Here is a 20,199-nt window from a genome sequence, read left to right as displayed (position 1 = left end):
TTGACAGTATTAATATTGAACTAGTTGAAAAAGAGAAACGTTATTTTTTAAATGCTATGAACAACACAAATACAATTCTTAGAGTGCCTCAAAACGGATACCTCAAAACCAGGGAAAACACCAAAAATATCTGCGTGGCTAGATAAAACTAAGAAAATATACTTTAGTCATTTTAGTTATTTAGCAAAAATCTTTCCTCTTTTTTTTCTGAAAACAGACAAAATGAAAAACTGAATAATAATAAAATGTACCTCCAGAATGAAGGTTTTCTCTCCTTGACACTTTGCAGAGGATACCGATTACGATGATGTTCAAGATAACAGACACAATCAGAGCTGCAACCACACAATGCACCAAGAGAGGGAAGATGTCTTGCCGTTTCTCTGTAAAACATAAAATAATTAAAAGTGTAAAAAGAAATGGCTTTGATTCATATTTTTTTTTTAATGGCACTCACCTCCAACCTCCAGTCTTGTTCCTTTCCCGAAGATTATCTCTCCACATAAAGCCACAGCACAGTAATACGTCCCAGCGTCAGACAGGCTTACATTCTGCTTTGATAAACTGTGCACACAGCTCCACGCAGGAAACTCGGACCCCAGGCTCTGCACACACTGACTGCTGCCGTTTGTGTGGATGTACATAGTTCCCACATTTTTGGAGTTTGTTGAATTCTCCTTTTTGAACCAGTAAACACTTCTGTGTTCTGTGTCATTGGTTCCAGTGTGCACCGTGCAGTTCAGAGTAACAGAGCCTCCAGGCTTCACAGAGTTGGACTCCGGCTGCTGGAGTAAATACCTGAGACTGGACTCTGAAATATAGAAATTGACAGAAAGGGTTATGAAATTGAGGACACAGAAAAAAAGTTGTTTACTGTCCTTAATCAGAAACAAAATACCTTTCAAAACCAAAAAAGTTCCATTGTCAAATTCAGTGACTGCGCCACTGGTTTTTCCACAGTAGTATATAGCTGAATCCGAGTCCTGGACATTAAAAATGTTAAGATGGTTGAACCCCAATCCAGTGTGAACTGCAAAGCGTTGGTTGTCTTTAAACTCGTTATAAAAGGTGTTCTTTGAATATATGTAGACAGAGGACATCATTCTAGGTTGCCTCCCTGGTACCTGCTTGTACCAACACAGGTTTTTGTCAATGGAGGTATAGAAACACTTCAAAGTCACATTTTGTCCGGGTTCAGCGTAGAGCAGAGCGCCATCTGAAATACAGACAGTTAATTACCATTGAATGCGTCACTTTAAACACATTTTAAAATCTCATGCATCACAATTTCAAAATGCCTATGTAAGATTTACTAAAAGAACACTTACAGGCTCTGAAGAGAGTAACTAAGAGCACATAAATCTTGAACATCCTTTACGCTCCGTTGTTCAGACTCTTCCAGTGTGATGGAGGTTTCAGTAAAAGTGTCGAGGTTAAATTGTAATGCTGTCAGCGGAAAAAAGGCGCGTTTGAGTGACCCAGGTGTTGCAGAATTGTGGTTGTCAATACTTCTTCTAACGGAAGTGAAAACGTTTAGATTGTTATTTGTATTGGTCCTTTAACCCTTGCTAACAGCAAATCTTTTTAGAACATCTTTCCTTTTCGGCTAAATATGTCACACAGTGGTTTTGATGTGTTTTAGATGTATAAGGGGCATCAGGCTGGTGCACTCATTTGCCAGTTGTGTGCATGAAATGAGGCTTCATACTGTCGAGAACAGAGCCTTGAGGAACTCCACGTCATTTTTGTAATTACCAAATATGTAGTCATCCCTATTCTTAATTTGTTCTGAAGATAACAAATGCATCACAAATGGAAACATTTGGCAACATACAGTAGAATTTAAATATTTTTTTGTGACCTGGATATGCACTCACTCTTCCCTATATTTTGACTACCTTACAATTACAGAAATTAGGTTTTGAAGTTGCATTCAAAGACCCCATGTCCATATTGTTTTTGATATCTAGCTTGAAAAGTGGTTCAGTTGTAGGTTTGTTGTGACCCATTGTCAGTTATGAGTATCTGAAACCGATAGATTCATTTATTATTATTCTTTTTTTGTACCATATCCCCAGTTTTCAGTGGCGTTTTTATATGTACAAAAGTGGAGGGTCACAAACAACCTAGATGTGTCTGAGCTTCTGGTGCCTTTTTAAACATGTAAACAAATAGCTGTAGGCTATCCATGGTTCCGATAGAGAGAGAGGGGGGGGGGGTATAAAAAACAAGAAAACACAGACTCTCATCACCGGGGTCACAATATAAATCGATCCAGCAGAGCAATAGCCTATAAGCAAAACCCAAAAGATCAACAAAAGATATGACATAAAATGAACTTACCAAAGCTGAAGTAGATGGTCAACTTCATTCATTTTCTTTCCATTTTACTGATTTGAATCGCAATACGCTGATCTCTCTCGTCTCCTCTTCAAAAACAACTACTATTTTTGCGGCACACTTACTTACAGCCAATCATCTCTCTGAATTATGAGATGACGTTTGGTAGGTATGTCAGCACAGTGCCCCTATGGTGATTATGTTTTTGCTGCACACATTGAATAGAAAAATACTCTGAGCATGCGCAGTGTCGTTTTTACAGCACCCATTCACTTAGACGGCTTGACCCACGTCGCTCAAAACTGCTCAATAGGCACACTGTAGACACTAATTAGAAGAACACAGACTAAAACAGCAATGTACAGACGAATCAGATGATTAAACATGCTCTTAAAATATATTTTAAGATGTATTTCTTTTGCATTTATTTGCATTTTTTTTTAATTATTATTTGAATTACTTTCTGCTGACACTAAGTGGGGCACCTGCCACTAATGACCAGTCGCCAGGGTAGGATTTTCACCGGCGGCCATGCCGTCATTGCCCCTAGGTCTGGCCGTGAAGCCCCGAAAATAATTGTACGTCCTACGGCCACCATGGCTTGTGTGCACCTGATACTGTTAAAATCTCGAAGTTGCTTTAAAAGCGTCAGAACAGTGGTTTCTAAACTGCATTATGCTGCGTTCACAACGGACGCGATGCGAATATTCTCATCGCTCTAACCGCTGGAGTTTCACCGCGGCTTTCAGCTGTGTTTACTCCTGTCATTCAAACGGGACGCGCTCGAGAGGGGGCGGGGCTTATATCCATGTAAATACTGTGGTGGAAACCAACTACGACAAAATTAACCTATTTTACCGTGATTTAATTGTAATACACGTTTCAAAAATGATGCCGAAGTAACTAAATACTGATAACGGTTAGTAAAAACCATGCTTTGACAAGTGTGCAGACAAGACGGCAGGCGAAAAACTTTTAAAATGCGTGTTCTCTGAATGGAGCGATCTCCATTCGATCAGATCAGAAACTAACCTGTATCAACTCCGTCCAAACTCACAACGTCCTAAAGACATAATTAAAGCAGCGACTGTATTCACCATAACACAGACAGTCTGTGGTTTGTACATGTTTAACTTTTGTCTAGTTTCTGAACAGATATGAGGAGCTGTGAGGAGTTGATTAAAGAGACACACACACACACACACACACACACACACACACACACACATACACATACACATACACACACTTTTGCATTTCAAAGTATTGCTTGTTCATTCAGTTGCAGGGGCGGATCTAGAAAAATATTCATGGGGTGGCAGGAGAATTTCAGGGGTGGCATCCCCTGGCAGAAGTATATGTTGATTTAATCGCAGTCATATCAATTAATGTTAACTTGGAAAGCCACAATATTGATATTTTAACTGAATAACATAGGTGACATTATTGTGGCACATCAGTAAAGCCTTACATATAAATATTAGGGCTGTCAGTCGATTAAAATATTTAATCGCGATTAATCGCATGATTGTCCATAGTTAATCGCGATTAATCGCAAATTAATCGCACATTTTTTATCTGTTCTAAATGTACCTTAGAGGGATATTTTTCAAGTTTTTAATACTCTTATCAACATATGAGTGGACAAATATGCTTTATATGTTTGTTTATTATCATTTGAATAATGACAAATATTCTCATGAATATTAAACACAACAACCTCTGAACATTACAAATATTCGCCTCAATTCAACCTGGAACCTCTCTCATACAATAATACTGTGTGTGTGTGTGTGTGTGTGTGTGTGTGTGTGTGTGTGTGTGTGTGTGTGTGTGTGTGTGTGTGTGTGTGTGTGTGTGTGTGTGTGTGTGTGTGTGTGTGTGTGTGTGTGTGTGTGTGTGTGTGTGTGTGTGTGTGTGTGTGTGTGTGTGTGTGTGTGTGTGTGTGTGTGTGTGGAGACACTGTGATGGATCGTTGGAGCTATGTGCAGCTCAAGGCATATATGCTCGAATGGGAGCTGCCTGGACGCTGCAATCATGTTGCGCGTACTATCCGTGCTGAGTGTGCTGACTTTTCGTACAATGTCCCACTGGCTGGCTACCTGCATAAAGTCAAGTGCTCGGCGCAGTTGTCGGCGAAATGTCATTGAAACAGCTCCTTATATCCGTTAGCGCAGCTAGCTAGCACCAGATGCTAACAACAACATCAACACGTAAGGTGTGCCTCGCTTGCGCGAGTCGCGCCACACATACACACACCCTCCCGGTCCTCCCGATGGCCAGTCCGGGCCTGCCAGTGAGCGTGGAAGTGTGGTCTGACTCTGCCACAAGCGGGCGGCAGGAGCGAGGCTGTCAGCATCAGCTTGTAGATGGTATTTTACACTCGATGCGCTCTGAAACTACGGCGGCCGAGGACAAAAAATACACATGCGTTAATCGCGTTAAAATAATTAGTGGCGTTAATTTTTTTTTGCGTTAACGCGTTATTAACGCGTTAACTTGACAGCCCTAATAAATATATAAGGTGGCAGACATAATTGAATGAATTTTAACTGAACAATAACTGAATGAGTTTGACTCTTAGACCAGCAGGGGTACCCAGTGGCGACTGGTCATTAGGTGGCAGCCCCACCAGTGTCAGCAGAAAGTATTACAAATAATGATTACAAAAAACTGCAAAAAAAACTGATTCGTCTGTATATTGCTGTTTTAGTCTGTGTTCTTCTAATTAGTGTCTACAGTGTGTGCCTATTGAGCCATTTTGAGCCATGTGGGACAAAACCCGATCATGCCCCTCCCTCTCACTGTCTAAGTGAATGGTGACTTTAAAAATGACACTGCGCATGCTCAGAGTATTTTTCAATTTAATTTGTGTGGCAAAAAAATAATGACCATAGGGGCACTGAGCTGCCATCCCCACCATACGTCATCTCACATAATTCAGAGCTGATTGGCTGTAAGTATGTGTGCCGCGAAAAGTCTGGTGTGTGAAGAGGAGACGAGAGAGGTGCAGTGACGCGTCCTAAAACCCGGAAGTAAGCTGCGCATGGCTTCCCTCGACAAAAAAGCAATGAGGTTTCTCCATAGGATTTTAGAAAATAGCTCCAAATAAGATCTGTGGGAAACGTACCTGTTAGATAAATGCACATTTTGTTCAGCCGGATAATATCTACATGTCTACCCTACTTTTATAATTTTCTAATCATAAATCTATCGATTAGATTTATGATAGACTTTTGAAACTACAAGAAGATAAGGAGGACTTTTACAAAAAAGTAATAGAGATTTTTGTCCAGAAGGATAGGCAAATGGACTTCATCTTCAAGTCAAGGTAAGACCGCAATTTTATTGAAAATGGGATCTTACTGAGAGAGAACAATTCAATATTTAAATGATAAAATTACATTTTTTGGGTATCCTTTTGTTGAACTGTCTGTTTAAAAGTAATCGAAGCATCAGACTAAAAAAGCTTTTGAAAATGATATTATATTTTGATTTAGATCAAAATATAAATTTGTAAACCTGAAGACTCAGTGCCAGTGCCTCACCAGACATGAACCTCACTGCACGTCACTGCAGAAGCTTATAGACATCTAAGTTTTTTGTGCCCCACCACTTTTGTACATATAAAAACGCCGAAGGGGGTACCAAATCTATGCAGACTGCTACAATAAGTACATTAATTAACTGTCTCGTCGATGTTTGTCTAAATTAATATGATACTATTAACAATCATATTATTCCTATCAGCTGTCAATCACTTTTATGATTCACATATTCAGTGTAATTATTAAATAAACTATATTTTTTGGAGGAGTTAATGATGAATGTTCCTCAAGATGCTTGCTCACCCTCAGTGGCGGCGCCAGGGTATTTTTGTTGGGTAATCTATGGTAGGGCTAACCCATACAGTGGTGGTGCTCAAGTCAGTATTTGCAATTTAATTACATACACGCTATATCGCACCCCGTGAAACAGTGAAATGCCACACGTGAGGTTTAGATTATTTCCCTTTCTCAATCAAAATGGAACTGTATGAAATAAAACGGCACATTTGTCTTATAGTAAATAAAAAGGGATCACTGTGAACGGACGTATGATAGTACATGTTGAAGATCCAATAGGGATACTGAATGGCGGTTCCGATTGATCTCAATCAATAAGGCATGACGCAGATCCAACGTTGCGTTGCTCTGATTGGCTGAAGGTCTATTCAAATTGCATTCGGAGGCATTTTGATCTGACCGCGGCCGCGCTGATATTATAACGCCAGAGAATTTCCACACCTTTAGTGTATAAAACTCCCCCACTACTTAGACTATTCCTTGCACCCCTCTTCTATAAGCCCGAATGGTCTCAACCATATTGCATCAGTAACGTGCACTTGTTGTTACAGCAGGATCAGTTTGTGTGTTGTGGACACGACCCGTATATTTTCGCAATCCGTGTTCTCAACATTTTGCATTTAGCTTATTATTTAATTGAATTTGCTTACTTTAACATCACTTTTCATGGTGGGGCTAAGGTGGGGCTAAGCCATTTCTTGGTATGGCTGTAGCCTACCCCAGCCATACCCTGGCGCCGCCACTGCTCACCCTCCTTCAAATTTGAAAGACAAGTAATTACTATCATATATCAAAAGAATCAAAGGAACAGTTCAGCGCCCCACGACTTCATTGCAAACAGTTACAACCTTGACTTTACATCAGAAAGAACAAACATTAAAGAAGTGACTAACTGCATCAGTTAGGGTTAAAAAACGTGTATTCAGCTAAAACATATACATCGCTGCAGTAAGTTATTATCCAGTGGAAAGTCCTTACCTACTGGCCTAGTTAAATCAAAGTGGTTACTTTTTTTTCGCTGGGCAGTGTAGTTTTACACACCGTCTTATTTGACTTTCTCAGGACTTAAAACTGTTTTTTGGGGGCAGACCCCCTCAAAGAAAAAAATAATATACACACATAAGGTCATCATCTTAACAGTTGTGTATGCTCATCGAGTCATCCGTGAGCAGAGCATCAAGTTGGCATGCCTATAACAGCTGAATGCGGCGATTACCATCTTGTTCAGCAAAACGCCTCACAAACTGATTAACATCCAAAGCTTTAGTCCGTTTTGATTCAATGCTGAGTACAGCCAAACTTGACAGTCTCTTCTCTGTCATTGCAGACCGCAAATACCTCATTCCTTCCGTCTGCTTGGATCCGAAATGCTTCTCGTTTTGCGCTGTCCCCCCGTTCAGATGAAATCGCCGCCAATCATATTTTCACGCTCGCGCCAGGGCCGGGGGAGGGGTTACAAGTTACAAGGCTCGCGTCTTGTGCTGCATTCACTTGCACTCGGACATTAGAGACTTTCTCTCATAAATGTCCGATGAGCCACAACTTTTCTTTCAAAACAAAGCTGCCAACTGGGGTGGCAACTAGGGTGGCAAGGCATTTTTCTGAGGTGGCAGCTGCCACCCCGTAGAACCGCCACTGTACAGTTGAATGTTTGAGCTTCACTGTGCACTGCTGAATGATGTATGTGCAGAGTTTGACCCTTGAAGGCTGTTTCTTCTGCTCTGAAATGGAATATATTTGTTACATATTAATAGAATTTTAGATTTTTTGATTTGATTTTGGATTTTGGATTTGTGAATGGGAGAAGTAGATGGAAAAAATACCAAACACTAATTATTCAAAGTAGAGTATTTCATTTTATATACGGTAATACTAAGGAGGCATAGGCCTATATGATGATATAATGTTTGACATTATTGATATTAAAAAAGTGATTTGTTTTCCATGTCATTCGTGTGTTTTTCTTATCAGAAAGTTATTTATTTGTAAGCTCCAAATCCAAATGTTTCCCTCAATGGCCTTTGTGCCCTGGCATGTGGCCTTTGCACCCTGAAAAAATGTGTGACACCAAAGGCCAAATGGCCTTGCCCCTAAAATGACGAAAATCCAAGCCTGCCAGTCGCCACTGCTAGTTTTCCAAATTTGCTAAGGAATGTGATTTTTCCCCTCTATAATTTTGCTCTTTATAGCCAAGGCCAAGCCCTTGGTGGCATGTGGAATCAACTGAATTAATAAATTGCAAGTTTCCACATTACAAAAACACCAGAGAGATGTTTTTGTTTGTACTATCAATGACTAAGTAGTATGTCAAGTCTCTTTCCTTTATCTCACACACACAGACACATAACAACAAACATCAGTGGGACAAAAAGCAGAAGTGCATGTGGCTTTGTAACTTGCACAATCACCATATAAACAAGTCTGTATCACGTATTTAGAAAGAAAATGAGACAAGAAAAAAAGAAACGGAATAGGAGAGAGCAAGAGGATGTGAAAATGCACATAGGTAATAGCTTTGATGCTTTTATCAATGAGGAAGCCTAGAAAAAGGAGAACTGTATCAATACCCCAGTGGGTCAGCAGATGTCAGTGTAAACCTCAAATGCAACACAATGAAGCCTGATGGGTGTATTTGTTGGTACCGTTGTAAAGGAATGATTGGCACATGTTTTCTCGCGTTTCATCATGCGACAGCTTCTCTCGCTCTTATGTTTGGTAACTTCTGCTTTGCTTGCCTTTGGGTATTGAGCATTATGTTAACACTGTGTGTAAGAGCACTGTAGTAGACAACTCCTAATATAGTTAATCTTATAATTACTTATATCTTGCAAAAATAAAATCCAGGTTCATTATACACACAGAGAATATCAAGACCAGATTTTTATTTCAAACGGTCTGCTTTAATTAGAATTTCACAGAAGTGTCAACTCTTCGTCATAGCAAGATTTATTTAGAATAGATTGATACTTTTAAAAGTGAGTGTGTTTACCTCAGTGGTTGACAGTAACATTTAGACAAGTCATGCACGTATACATTTTAAACGAATGAGTATTTCCGTTTTCTTCTACTTTTTACTTCTCTATATTTCGTTGCTAAGAAGATTATGTTTTTGATGATGGGAAGGTTAAAAAAATGAATTTACTTTAAAGTAATATTGCAACAACCTAAATCTAAGATTGTAAACAACTTTGAAAGATGGAACTAAAAATGTGTTATTTAGGTAACACATTTAAGAAAAATGAACCACTCTGAAAAGATCCTGCTTCTATTATCATCTGTTGTCATAAACTGTGCTCTCTCTTCATCTTTGACCAACACTTGAAGTTGACATCCCAACTATACAAAATTAAATTAAGACTTGTCTTTACACAGTTGCTGTATAGAAGCTATATTTTACATGCCGTTCCTGAACCCAAATAATGAGAAATAGAAAAGAAAAGTATTATCTAACGCTTTTGATACCTTGCTATGTTAATTGCTAACTATTTATAGACTAGATGGTAATTGTTTAATCTTCAATATGTGCCGTATGATCACAATTGTGTTGCTTTCCTGTTATTTTAGCATATCCAGGTCAGTGTGTTCTGTTCACAGTAGAATCCTTTGTTGTTCTTACATCATGTCATTTAGGTGATTTTGGTAGCGGTAGGTTAAAGGCCATGAGACACTTTTATGAGGCTGAAAACCAAATAAACCAAATAAAACTATGAATTAATAATTTTCTTCATCAGTTTTCTTAGAGACCACAGGGCTTTATTTATAACAAACTCTTAGAGGTTGAGTCAAATTAAGTTGGTTTCACACTTAGCTCAACTTCATCTTCTAAGAACTTTAGGTTCCTTTTGAGGTTTGTGACTTCCTATTACTGTACATGTACGCCCATGAGGCCAGTGCTGGGTGTTGTGTCATGTAGTAACACAACATGAAAGAGATCTCATCGGACCTGCCAGAGACATAGGAATAGGTAAGAATTTATTTATTTATTGCAGGAAAATCTCAACACAAGGGGAAAGGGAGAAGCCTTAGTGTCTCGAAAGAGTGATGTGTCAAATGGATGAACATTGCAAAAGCTTGATTATTCTTTCTTATAGACAAAGGACAATTAAAAAAAATATATATATAATGACAAGCTTTTAATTCTCTTTGCAATGCTTGTTTTTTTTCGCATTTGCAGAGTTTGAGTCAGTAGCAGAAACCACTAAGGGCCAGGCAGTTAGTGTAATGTGTTTTCACCATTACACTTTTTTTCCAATGTGAAGGCTGTGTTTAACAGGATATTCCATATAGACCATGCTTAGTAACCTAAAAGAAGAGTATATCAGAAATGATGTTTGAGTGTATTGCTTTATATTTCATAAATCTTTGCATGTTGGGTTGTATGATCCGATTACAAAGACTAACAGGTACATTTAACAGGATCTGGGGGGGGATGTGGGTAGGGTTGGGAACCGAAATTCGGTTCCAGATGAGAACCGATAAGAAAATGCTGGGTACCGGGTACCCATAAAAAGTACATTATTTTCGTATTATGTTCTGATTAACGGTTCTGATTAACGGTTCCTAAACGCGGTAAACTAACCCTTTAGTATTGCAAAGAAAGCCTACATATCTGCATGGACGTAGGCTAATGGCGCGTTTCCACTACAGCCCGCAGCCCGGTTTAAGAGGGCTGTGACGTCAGCGGCCCGTCTTTGGTTGCGTTTCCACTTGGCCTAGTACCGGCCGGCGGGTCCTAATTCACAGTTTTTCTGGCCTCATAAAATCGTGGGTCCAGGGCCAGAGACAACGAGGCTGAGTCGGGCTGAGTATGCTAAACTAGAGAGAGCGTCGCTGGCAAGGGGGCAACAACTACAACAAGATGGACATATTTGACCGTGATTTAATTGTAATACACGTTTCAAAATGATGCCGAAGTAACAACATACTGATACCGGTTAGTAAAAACCATGAATTAATGCTTTGTCAAGTCTGCAGACAGACGGCAGGGGAAAAACCTTTTAAAATGCTTGTTTTCTAAATGGAGATTGGCTAAGCTAACGCAGTATATGCTCCGACCGTCCACACTCACAACAACGGCCTATACAGACATAAATAAAGCAGCGACTGTATTCACCATGACACAGGCAGTCTGTGGTTTGTACTTGTTTAACTTTTGTCTAGTTTCTGAACATATATGAGGAGCTGTGAGCTCTGAGTGCTAACAGCTAACGGCTCTGTTGTTTTTCTGGGGTCCTCTGAAGATCACGTCACGGCTCCGCCTACAGTACACTGCGTTACTATAGATACTGCCCCAGTTCCTAAACTGTAATGGAAATGCGCCATAAAGTGAGCCAGTCCTAACGAGGCCCAGCCATACCGAGCGGGGCCGAGCGAGGCCGTGAAGTGGAAACGCGCCATAAGGCTACGTAGCTATCTGTAAGGACCTGTAGTAACGTGACGACGTCACGCATCAACGGAACAGCAGCGTGTGATTTTATTTGTTTAGATACCAGCATGCACGGCTCAGTCACTTCATAACACCAAAGATGGATCGCGGTAAACGCTCTAAAGTGTGGCTCCACTACACTAAAAAAGAAGTGCAATGCCTTTGGCAAGTTAATAGCTTGTACGTCAGGTTGCACTTCTAATTTAAAGGTCCCATGTCATGCTTTTCCGGTTATTACTCGTCCCCTTGTGTGTTATGAAGGTTTTTATGCATGTAAACGGTCTGAAAAGTCACAAACCCTCAAAGTACACCCTGTAGCGAGTAAAACTCTAACACAGAAAAGACCTGTCCATGCTGCCCCAGAACGCCTCGTTGGAGATTTTAATTTTTCCATTGTTTTCTTCCTGGGTACAGTGACGTGCCCATACCCAAATGGACCAATCCGTGGAGCCGTTATGTTACGTCCGCGGAACCGTTACGTCCGCGGAACCGTTACGTTAAGTCCGTGGATTGGTCCAAATGGATAAATCTGCGGACTTCCTCAAACACACACACTCAATCTTTTCTCAGCTGCAGCTTCGCTGATTTCTCCTCCCTGAGACGGCGGGACGCGGCGAGGCTGTGAGTCGGTGTGTGAGCACACACACAAACTCCCAGCCAGGCTGCGGGTGTGTGTGTGTGTTCAGGCTGGGTTTCGCTGTGTCTCACTGGGCTCATAGGGAGGGGGGGGCAGGAGCTCCAACAAGCCGTTTAGGACAGAGAGTGAATACACATACTATACAGAGATGCTATATGAGAAAACAATGTGATTTTGGAAAATTGCACAATATAAATCTATTTTATTATACCTCAACAATGGAATTATGATCAGTAGAAATGGCCATGACATGGGACCTTTAAGCAAACATTTAAGACAGCATGGCATCGAGATAAAAGAATGTACAGTCTTTGATGGCTTGTGGTCTCCGAGCCCAAGTATGGCATCAATAGCCAGCACTAGTACCCCGCCGCCTGCATGTCCAGAAGTGCCAGGTACAGCTAGCCGCGACACACCGTTCTCTTTGGCATTAAAAGGAAAGCTGACCAAAGAAAAAACGGAGGAGTGTCACAGAGCGGTAACAGCATTTGTTGTCAAAGGGCTACATCCCTTATCGGTTGTCGAAGCTCCGTCATTTAGGTATGCAAGGTTAAAAAAAAGTGTGCCAATAGTAGGGTACTTGTACTGTAAAAACCAGTTACTGTTATAAAACTTAGGCATACTACCAGAAAAGGCTGATATGCTGATTTTTCTTAACAAGAACTGTTGAGATGCATCTTTAAAATAGCCAGGTGTTGTGCACTGAATGCACTTCAGTTCAAGCATTTGGCCCCTATTGTTGCTCGGACTCACTTTTTCTTTTCTCGAACAGGACTTATATCACTTACGTCAGTAGGTTTCCTGCTGCTACCTCAGTTAAAATAAAGCACAGCTATTACTTTTGTATTGCATGTATTTTTTTTATTTGTAAAAATGTCAGTTAAAGCTTAAAAGAATAAAGATATTTTTGTTATCTAAACATTTGAACTCTTTCTTTTACAATTTTGGAATCGAAACGGGGAATCGATATGAACCGGAATCGATAAGCAGAATCGGAATCGGAATCGATCAATTTCAGATGATACCCATCCCTAGATGTGGGCAATGGAAAAGATAAGAATGCAAAGAAATACAGATGCAACACAGACTGCAAACACAACTGGGTTTTAACAGGAAACAAAAGGTATCTCTTCAACTTAAGATTCACACATAAAAAGTGAATTTATAGTTTTACAAGAAAACTTGTCTTGTGCACATGTTTATTTTATATTTTAATTTTGTTTTGCTGTTTGTTTGGTTATATTAATTTAACATAAATATATATTTAATTAATAATGTATTAATGCACTATAGCCAAGTAATAATGCTATAAGCTCAGCTTTGATTTTAAAGTAACAACAAAAATTCCTTTCTAATTAAACTCTTATTACTGATCAATAAAGCCTTAATGGATTGTTGATTAACCTTTGATTAAATACAGGATTCATTTTATAGGTTTCACAACCGATTCAAATGAAACCTCATTTGCATGCAACAGCCAGCTGCAAAACTTCACACATTCAAGTTCCTCTCACTTCTGCTTGTGTTAGAGAAGCATATGTAAATGTGTTGAAGCATGAAGAACTGCTGGGTTGGAGAATGCATACTTCTCTTGTCAGGAACAACTTCAACTGATTTCGCAACTCAATGAAACTGATAATGTATTCTTATAGAACTACCTTGAACTAAGTCTCCAAGAGCTCAAACTTCCCTATAACCTCTGAGTCTCATAATGTCTCTCTCTGTTTTAGATCACCAGTGTGAAGTCAAAAGCCCAAGCTAAAGGACATCAGCTCATCAAAAGACCAAGACATTTTCCTTCAAGATGCACTGTCATGTCAGCCAGGATGCAAACCTCAGCCTTCTTACCCTATCAAACCAAACGTCCTCAATGACCTCTTTGAACATGTTCACCATTTCACTCCATGGCTTGTTCTCTTCCATCGGCATCATAGAGAACGTCCTCATCCTCGCAGTAGTGGGCTTCCAGGTCCGCCGCTCTGTCATCAGCATCTGGATCCTGAACCTGGCAGCCTCCGACCTGCTGGCCACCGCCTGTCTACCCTTCTTCACCCTCTACATGGCCCGCGGAAACACCTGGACATTGGGCACGACCTTCTGCCGCATCCATTCCGCCGTGTTCTTCCTCAACATGTTTGTCAGTGGCTTCCTGCTGGCGGCCATTTCTATGGACCGCTGCCTGGTTGTGCTGAGACCGGTCTGGGCGCAGAACTACAGGAACGTCCAGCTCGTGGGGAAGGTCTGTGGGGTGATTTGGGCCTTGGCTGTGCTCTTCACGATTCCCTTCTACATATTCCGTGACACCTATGCCCTCCCTAACGGCAAGGTCCTGTGTTACTACAATTTCGCTCGACTCCTACCTGCTGAACCTTTTGATCTTGTACATTTGTGTAATCAGCGCAAGGAGGCCTTGGCCTTTATGAGGCTCTTTCTGTCCTTCCTGATCCCTTTACTGATCATCATCCTGAGCTATACTGCCGTCAACATCGGCTTGGTGCGCAGAGGCTCCCGACGTCCTTTCCGTTTTGTTCGGCTGGTCATTGCCGTGGTGGTTAGCTTCGTCCTCTGCTGGGCTCCGTACCACATCTTCATCATCGTAGAGGTGATGGCACCCACTGGGCATCCTGCGCAGATATTCGCAGGCAAGGCCCTCCCAATTTCAGCAACCATCGGCTTCCTTAACAGTGTCCTCAACCCGATCCTGTATGTGTTCAGCTGCCCTGACCTATGCAAGAAGATTAGACACTCTCTGAGCGCAGTGATGGAGACTGTTCTGGCTGAGGATCTGGCAGAACTGGCCCGACGCCGCAGCACCGCTCGCACCTCCATCAGCACCACCGAGATTTTGTTGAAGCCAAATGCTCTTACAGCCTTGTGTCTGAAAGCAGAGGATCCGAAGTAGAATAGGAATCCTGCTAAACTGCCCAGAACGGTCTGAAAGTGTACCGTAAATGTTCTTATAGTTGCCCTACTCATTTTTCTAACTTTTTTGAATGAGGCCTATAGACAGACCTTTTATTTGTTGTTTTTCGTGTGCTATAGTTTAAAATTCCTTTTGATGCTGTTTCTTATACCTCTTAATTGTTAATCATTTTCATTACAAAGAATCACTCTCGTCAGTACAACAAAAGAGTCCTTTATACTCACCAAACTTCCGCTGGTAATACAGTTTCCTTTCACCTCAAGTCGATGCCTAATTACGTAACTTCCACTTGGATAGTTTTTTTTTTTGTCAAGGTTAAACTACAGTCGATTCTTTTGCACAAATGTCTCAAATTAAAACATAATCTAGAAACTGAATTTTTTTAGCTACCCTTGTCGAGATGGATAGCAAGCAGGTTTTATTTTACCACAAATACTGACATTTATTCACAAGTCAAGACAATATGCTGGAATTAAATGAAAAGTTAATGAATAATGAACAAATACCCATAATAAATCAAATAAATATCAATAGATCATCATTAAATTGAAATGTAATTAACCAATTGACCTGGAAGCTTACTTGGTATAAATGCTTCTGCTCTTGGCAGGCTTTTATTTAGAAAAATCAGCAGAAAGTGCTGATTAAATTATCATTATTTTTCAAAAGGTAGAATCAAATCCATTGGACTGTTGTTGTTCTGATTAAGTGATGTTGCAATTTACATTATAAGAAGTGTAACATGTGCTTTTACATTGTAAATCATTCAATCCGTCCTCAATACTTTCTACCAAGTTTTTGTAGATTTATTTGTATGCAATGGCAACATACACTGCTATATTTAACAATTTATGAATACTGGCTTTTAGTCTACAAATGCATGGTACTTCAAGTGTGTGAACAATTTGTTCAAACTTTTAGCCTTATCTGACTGATAAATACATCTTTATAATACAGAAAGTATAAGGATTTATTAAGCATTACTCTAGTCAGTACTGAATACGTACACTTGTGATTATAGGGCATTTCTTAACCTCCACATTTACATACAGGGTTCTGAATGATTTTCTTATTTTTACTTGAATGCTTGCTAAATATGTTCATTTGTATCACTTTATCACTTGGTAAAAACAGTTTGTACTATGGGTCACGGAAACATAAGGTGTCTCCTGCTAGATGTTATCAGTAGCAGCAGGAAATGACACAAGCAACATTTTAGAGTTAGACTATGCTCTTCTTGTTTTCATACATTTGCAAATTGTGTTTATAATAAGGAAAATATATCTTAATTGTCCATTATTGCATTCTGCACATGCAATTCCTTTGTTTTAATGCTTTGACATATAAACTTAAATAAAAAAGAGAAAAGACAGATGTTGTAATGATATACCCACAGCCATGCTCGTGTTTCCGTAGTGATTCACACCAATTCTTTTTTTGAAAGGCCTGAGCGTAAACATGTCACGAAGCATGAATATTTATTCGTTGTTTAAATGACATTAACAAATATGTGAAATGACTGCATTGGTCTATTTCCATACACTGGCTAGAAAGGAAATGTAGTTCATAGATTAATCAGAAACTGTATTTATTATGGCCTTATATGTTTAATGTAAGGTGACAATGGGTATGGAAAATCACAAAAGACTGGATTTGAAACTCTTAACTGAACTGAATAAAATAAGACTAAATTAAAAAGTAACATCACTGTGATCATGCTCTTCCACTGGGTGGCACACTTGCTTTGAGTCAGCTCTATAGTTGAATCCAAGCTATACTCCTAGAAGATTAATATGTCCAGTTGCAGTCTCTATCTTGTTGTCTGGTTGAGCTCTGGTACTGAGGATAATCTTTTTGCGGGAGTTTTGCCCCCTTCCCAAACAGGGCAGGGATCTCTGCAGCTCTAGCCGGGCATCAGGGCACAGGAAGATGTAGAAGAGGGGATCCAGCAGGGTGTTGAGGCTGGTCAGACCGTAGCACAGACGATAGACGAGGAATATGGAACGCTCAAATCCACATGGCTCATCTGTCAGCAGAAAGGATACAAATCTGTATCCGCCCACGAGGTGATAGGGTCCAAACACAACAATGAAGTTGATGGTGATCACGACTAGGATGCCCACGATTTTGTGCCGCTCATGGTCAGACAGGGAAGGAGATCGTCGGAGTGTCACCCCAATGTGGGCTGATGTGTAGCTAAAGGGAAGCAGAGTTGCATATTAAAAGACTTAGAATTCACAAAATGATTTTATGTTCCCCATGGACATTGTACCAATTGCCTAAAACGAGTTAGGGTTAGGGTTTTGGGGAACCCATAAATATTTTTGTTTAAAAACCTATTTAAAAACTCCTGTAATAAAACCAATACAACTTCATAAAAGCCCTGTTTGGTCTGTGTTAAAAAAAGAAAATGCAATAAAAGTGATAGAAGAGACCAGCGGCTGAAGCACAGAGCGTGTGTGGCGGGGTTAAAACCTGTGCTCCTGCCCCCCCGAGGGGGTGTCCCCCGGTGGTGTGTCCGAGGTTGTGTCCCACAACATCTGGTAAAAGACCTGGTAAGTAAGTTAAAAACATCTGGCTAAAAGTACAGAGGTTGACTTTGTTTAAAATCGGCATGCAGATAAAATTTGTGTGAAAAGATTCATGATAAATAAATACATAAAAGTGCTTAGTGAAATAAGTGCTTTAAAAACAAGTGCTGGTAATAAAAATCATATCAACCCAAATGTTCCAAGATAGCATAAAGTATAAAATATATAAAACATAATATATAGAACTATGAAATATAATATATAAGGTAAAAAATATAAAATATGTAACATATAAAACAAATATGTAAAATGTAAAATACACACGGGTTAGTAGGCACACGGGGAGGGAAAATATTTTAAAGTAAAGTCAACCAAGTGTCCCTACAGTGTTTAAAACCCAGGCCGAGAGGTGGTGCAGGTGAGACATGGGACACGCCTCGGATGATGTTTAAAAATACTTTGTAGACTACATGTAGCGTACCAATTGCCTAAAACGAGTTAGGGTTTGGGTTAATTGTATCAGTTTTCATTTCAGTTGAAACTACTTTTTATTGTATTAATACAATTTGAAGATGACAAATAGCTAGCTTCCCTTTTGATGAAGCACAGATTTGACCACTTGAACTGTGCAGACACCAAGAAGTTATTGTGCTTTGGAAACGGTAAACTCTTTTGACTACAAAACATTTACGTGAACAGGTTTTGAAACACAACATTACAAAACATAGGGTTTACTCACCCAAGTATAGCACATGGCAGCATGAAGCCCAGGGCCATGGTGGTGATCTTGAAGTGGGCGTATCTGGGGCTGACGGGATACTTCTCCAGACACAGCAGTTTGTCAGAGTCAAACACTGACGGGAGCAGCCCGCTCAGACAGTACAGAAAGGTCAGGGTCCAAACCACCACACCGGACACCGCTGCCACCCTAACAGTCCGTATCCTGCGGCTGCTCAACGGGTACACGATGGCCAGGCAGCGGTCCAGCGCTATCAGGCACAGGAACATGACGCTGGCGTAGACGTTTACGTAAAACGCGTATCCCACCAGCTCGCAGGTTAGCTGGCCATAGGGCCATTGGTGCCCACCTTGGAGATAAAGGATCCAGAGTGGCAGGGTGAGCAGCTGCAGGAGGTCTGACAGCAACAGGTTGAGGATGTAGACCAGTTGGCAGCCTCCTCCGCCTGAACGACCCAGGTGGTACAGTCCCCATAGAGATAGCAAGTTGCTCGGGAGACCCAAAGAGAAGATCAGGCCGTAGATACAGGTCAGGCCAAATGTGTCCGTGTTTAACGGGAGGTCGCAGCTGTCGTTGGACATGTCTTTGTTGGTCAAGGACCTGACATAGGAAACTGGAGTTGACCTTACTCAAACATGGATGATGAGTTGGTGTAGAAATACCCATTCATTTGTTCTAGCTAAAGTCTCAGTTGCATGTGGTATGTGACAATTGCATACTTTTCATGAACGCATTCTCCTGTGGAAAAGGTCAGCTTACGTGGTATCAGTAAATCATTCTCCAAAGCGTCCAGGATCCATCAGGGGATAAAACACCTGCAGATAGAAGAGAGCATTCTCAAATCAGCAGCAGCATGAGCAGCTAAACCGTGCAATTCCAACAAAGACTTTACACTCACCTCTTTAGTTCCATAAAAGCTTGCTGCCTGATCTGCAGCTGGGTGACCTTGATCAAGAAATGCTGGGAACACGGTGTCTGGACCAAGTCTATTCTGTGATCGTTTCCTCCACAGGAAACCTACTTCTTCAGCTTTAAAAGCAACATCCTGAGGCAGGAGCACGCCTTTCTGCCCGAGAACAAAAACATATACTCTCTCTTTCTCCATGTCTCAGTTATTTTATTCCAGACAGGATGATTACGGTGGACATAAGCTGTGAGGAAAGGAACTGATGTACGGTGTCCACTAATGCCCTTTAGATTGTCGTTCGCTGACTATGTGCCATCAAACACATTAACTCTTCTGCTATGCTGTCTTCATTTATTTTCCTGAATAGAGAGTTCAGTTTTTCATGTTTATCTTGTGCATCTTGCAGGAGAGTTGATTGACGGACGAGATTAAGACCACAGAAATAGAGCACACAAAAACAGCCTGCTAGAACAAACACATTTATTCTTGTAAAAGTGAATGAGTGGTGAATTTATGGAAAGTGAGTGGGTTAAAATTGACCCAGGGTGAACTTTGCTCATGCACAACTAGAACAAAAACAATTCTACACAATTGAAATTGTTTTGGGTAAGAATGGCTATGTTGAGACAATGGGAGCTAGGCAGTATTTTTACCCTGTGGTTCTAAAGGGAGGAGGGTGTAATCACTCACTTTGTTACCTTTAAAATGTCACCAATCTCTGATTAATTGAATAATACAAAATTGTAACTAAACAGTACTCTTAGAATCAAATCCATTGGACTGTTGTTGTTCTGATTAAAGGTGGGGTAGGTAAGTTTGAGAAACCGGCTCGAGATACACTTTTGTTATATT

The 20,199-nt window shown here is 40.5% G+C and overlaps 3 protein-coding genes across 7 annotated transcripts in view; 1 reads left to right on the top strand and 2 right to left on the bottom strand.

Annotated features, from left to right (window-relative positions):
• Nucleotides 1-1,412, bottom strand: part of LOC117487707 — a 1,924-nt gene extending 512 nt beyond the window's left edge. Inside the window, exons 1-4 of the mRNA XM_034136355.1 lie at nt 1,329-1,412; nt 899-1,216; nt 458-811; nt 252-383 (exon numbers count right to left, since the gene is read on the bottom strand). Of these exons, the coding sequence (XP_033992246.1) occupies nt 252-383; nt 458-811; nt 899-1,216; nt 1,329-1,371 (847 nt within the window). The 5' untranslated portion in view covers nt 1,372-1,412. The remainder of the gene's footprint in view (nt 1-251; nt 384-457; nt 812-898; nt 1,217-1,328) is intronic.
• The window catches only part of LOC117487704 (prostaglandin D2 receptor 2-like), a 25,269-nt gene extending 8,423 nt beyond the window's left edge, over nt 1-16,846 (top strand). Inside the window, exons 1-3 of one of the 5 annotated variants that reach the window (XM_034136350.1) lie at nt 10,134-10,149; nt 13,238-13,370; nt 13,978-16,846. In XM_034136350.1, coding sequence (XP_033992241.1) covers nt 14,052-15,149 — 1,098 coding nt within the window. In that variant the 5' untranslated portion in view covers nt 10,134-10,149; nt 13,238-13,370; nt 13,978-14,051 and the 3' untranslated portion in view covers nt 15,150-16,846. Of the gene's footprint in view, nt 1-10,070; nt 10,150-13,183; nt 13,371-13,977 lie in introns of those variants that run through there. The other 4 variants (XM_034136349.1, XM_034136352.1, XM_034136348.1 and 1 more) reach the window with 4 other exon arrangements.
• si:dkey-165a24.9 (G-protein coupled receptor 4) lies at nt 15,954-20,199 on the bottom strand. The gene is made up of 3 exons (XM_034136356.1): nt 19,339-20,199; nt 18,441-19,255; nt 15,954-17,366 (listed from the first exon to the last, which is right to left on the bottom strand). Exons 2-3 carry the CDS (start codon nt 19,019-19,021, stop codon nt 16,943-16,945), a joined length of 1,005 nt encoding a protein of 334 aa, XP_033992247.1. The 5' UTR covers nt 19,022-19,255; nt 19,339-20,199; the 3' UTR covers nt 15,954-16,942.

The sequence above is a fragment of the Trematomus bernacchii genome, unplaced genomic scaffold (assembly GCF_902827165.1).
Source record: "Trematomus bernacchii unplaced genomic scaffold, fTreBer1.1, whole genome shotgun sequence".
In the NCBI taxonomy this organism is placed as follows: domain Eukaryota; kingdom Metazoa; phylum Chordata; class Actinopteri; order Perciformes; family Nototheniidae; genus Trematomus; species Trematomus bernacchii.
Note: the sequence above shows the minus strand (reverse complement) of the source record. Positions and strands in the feature narration are given on the sequence as shown.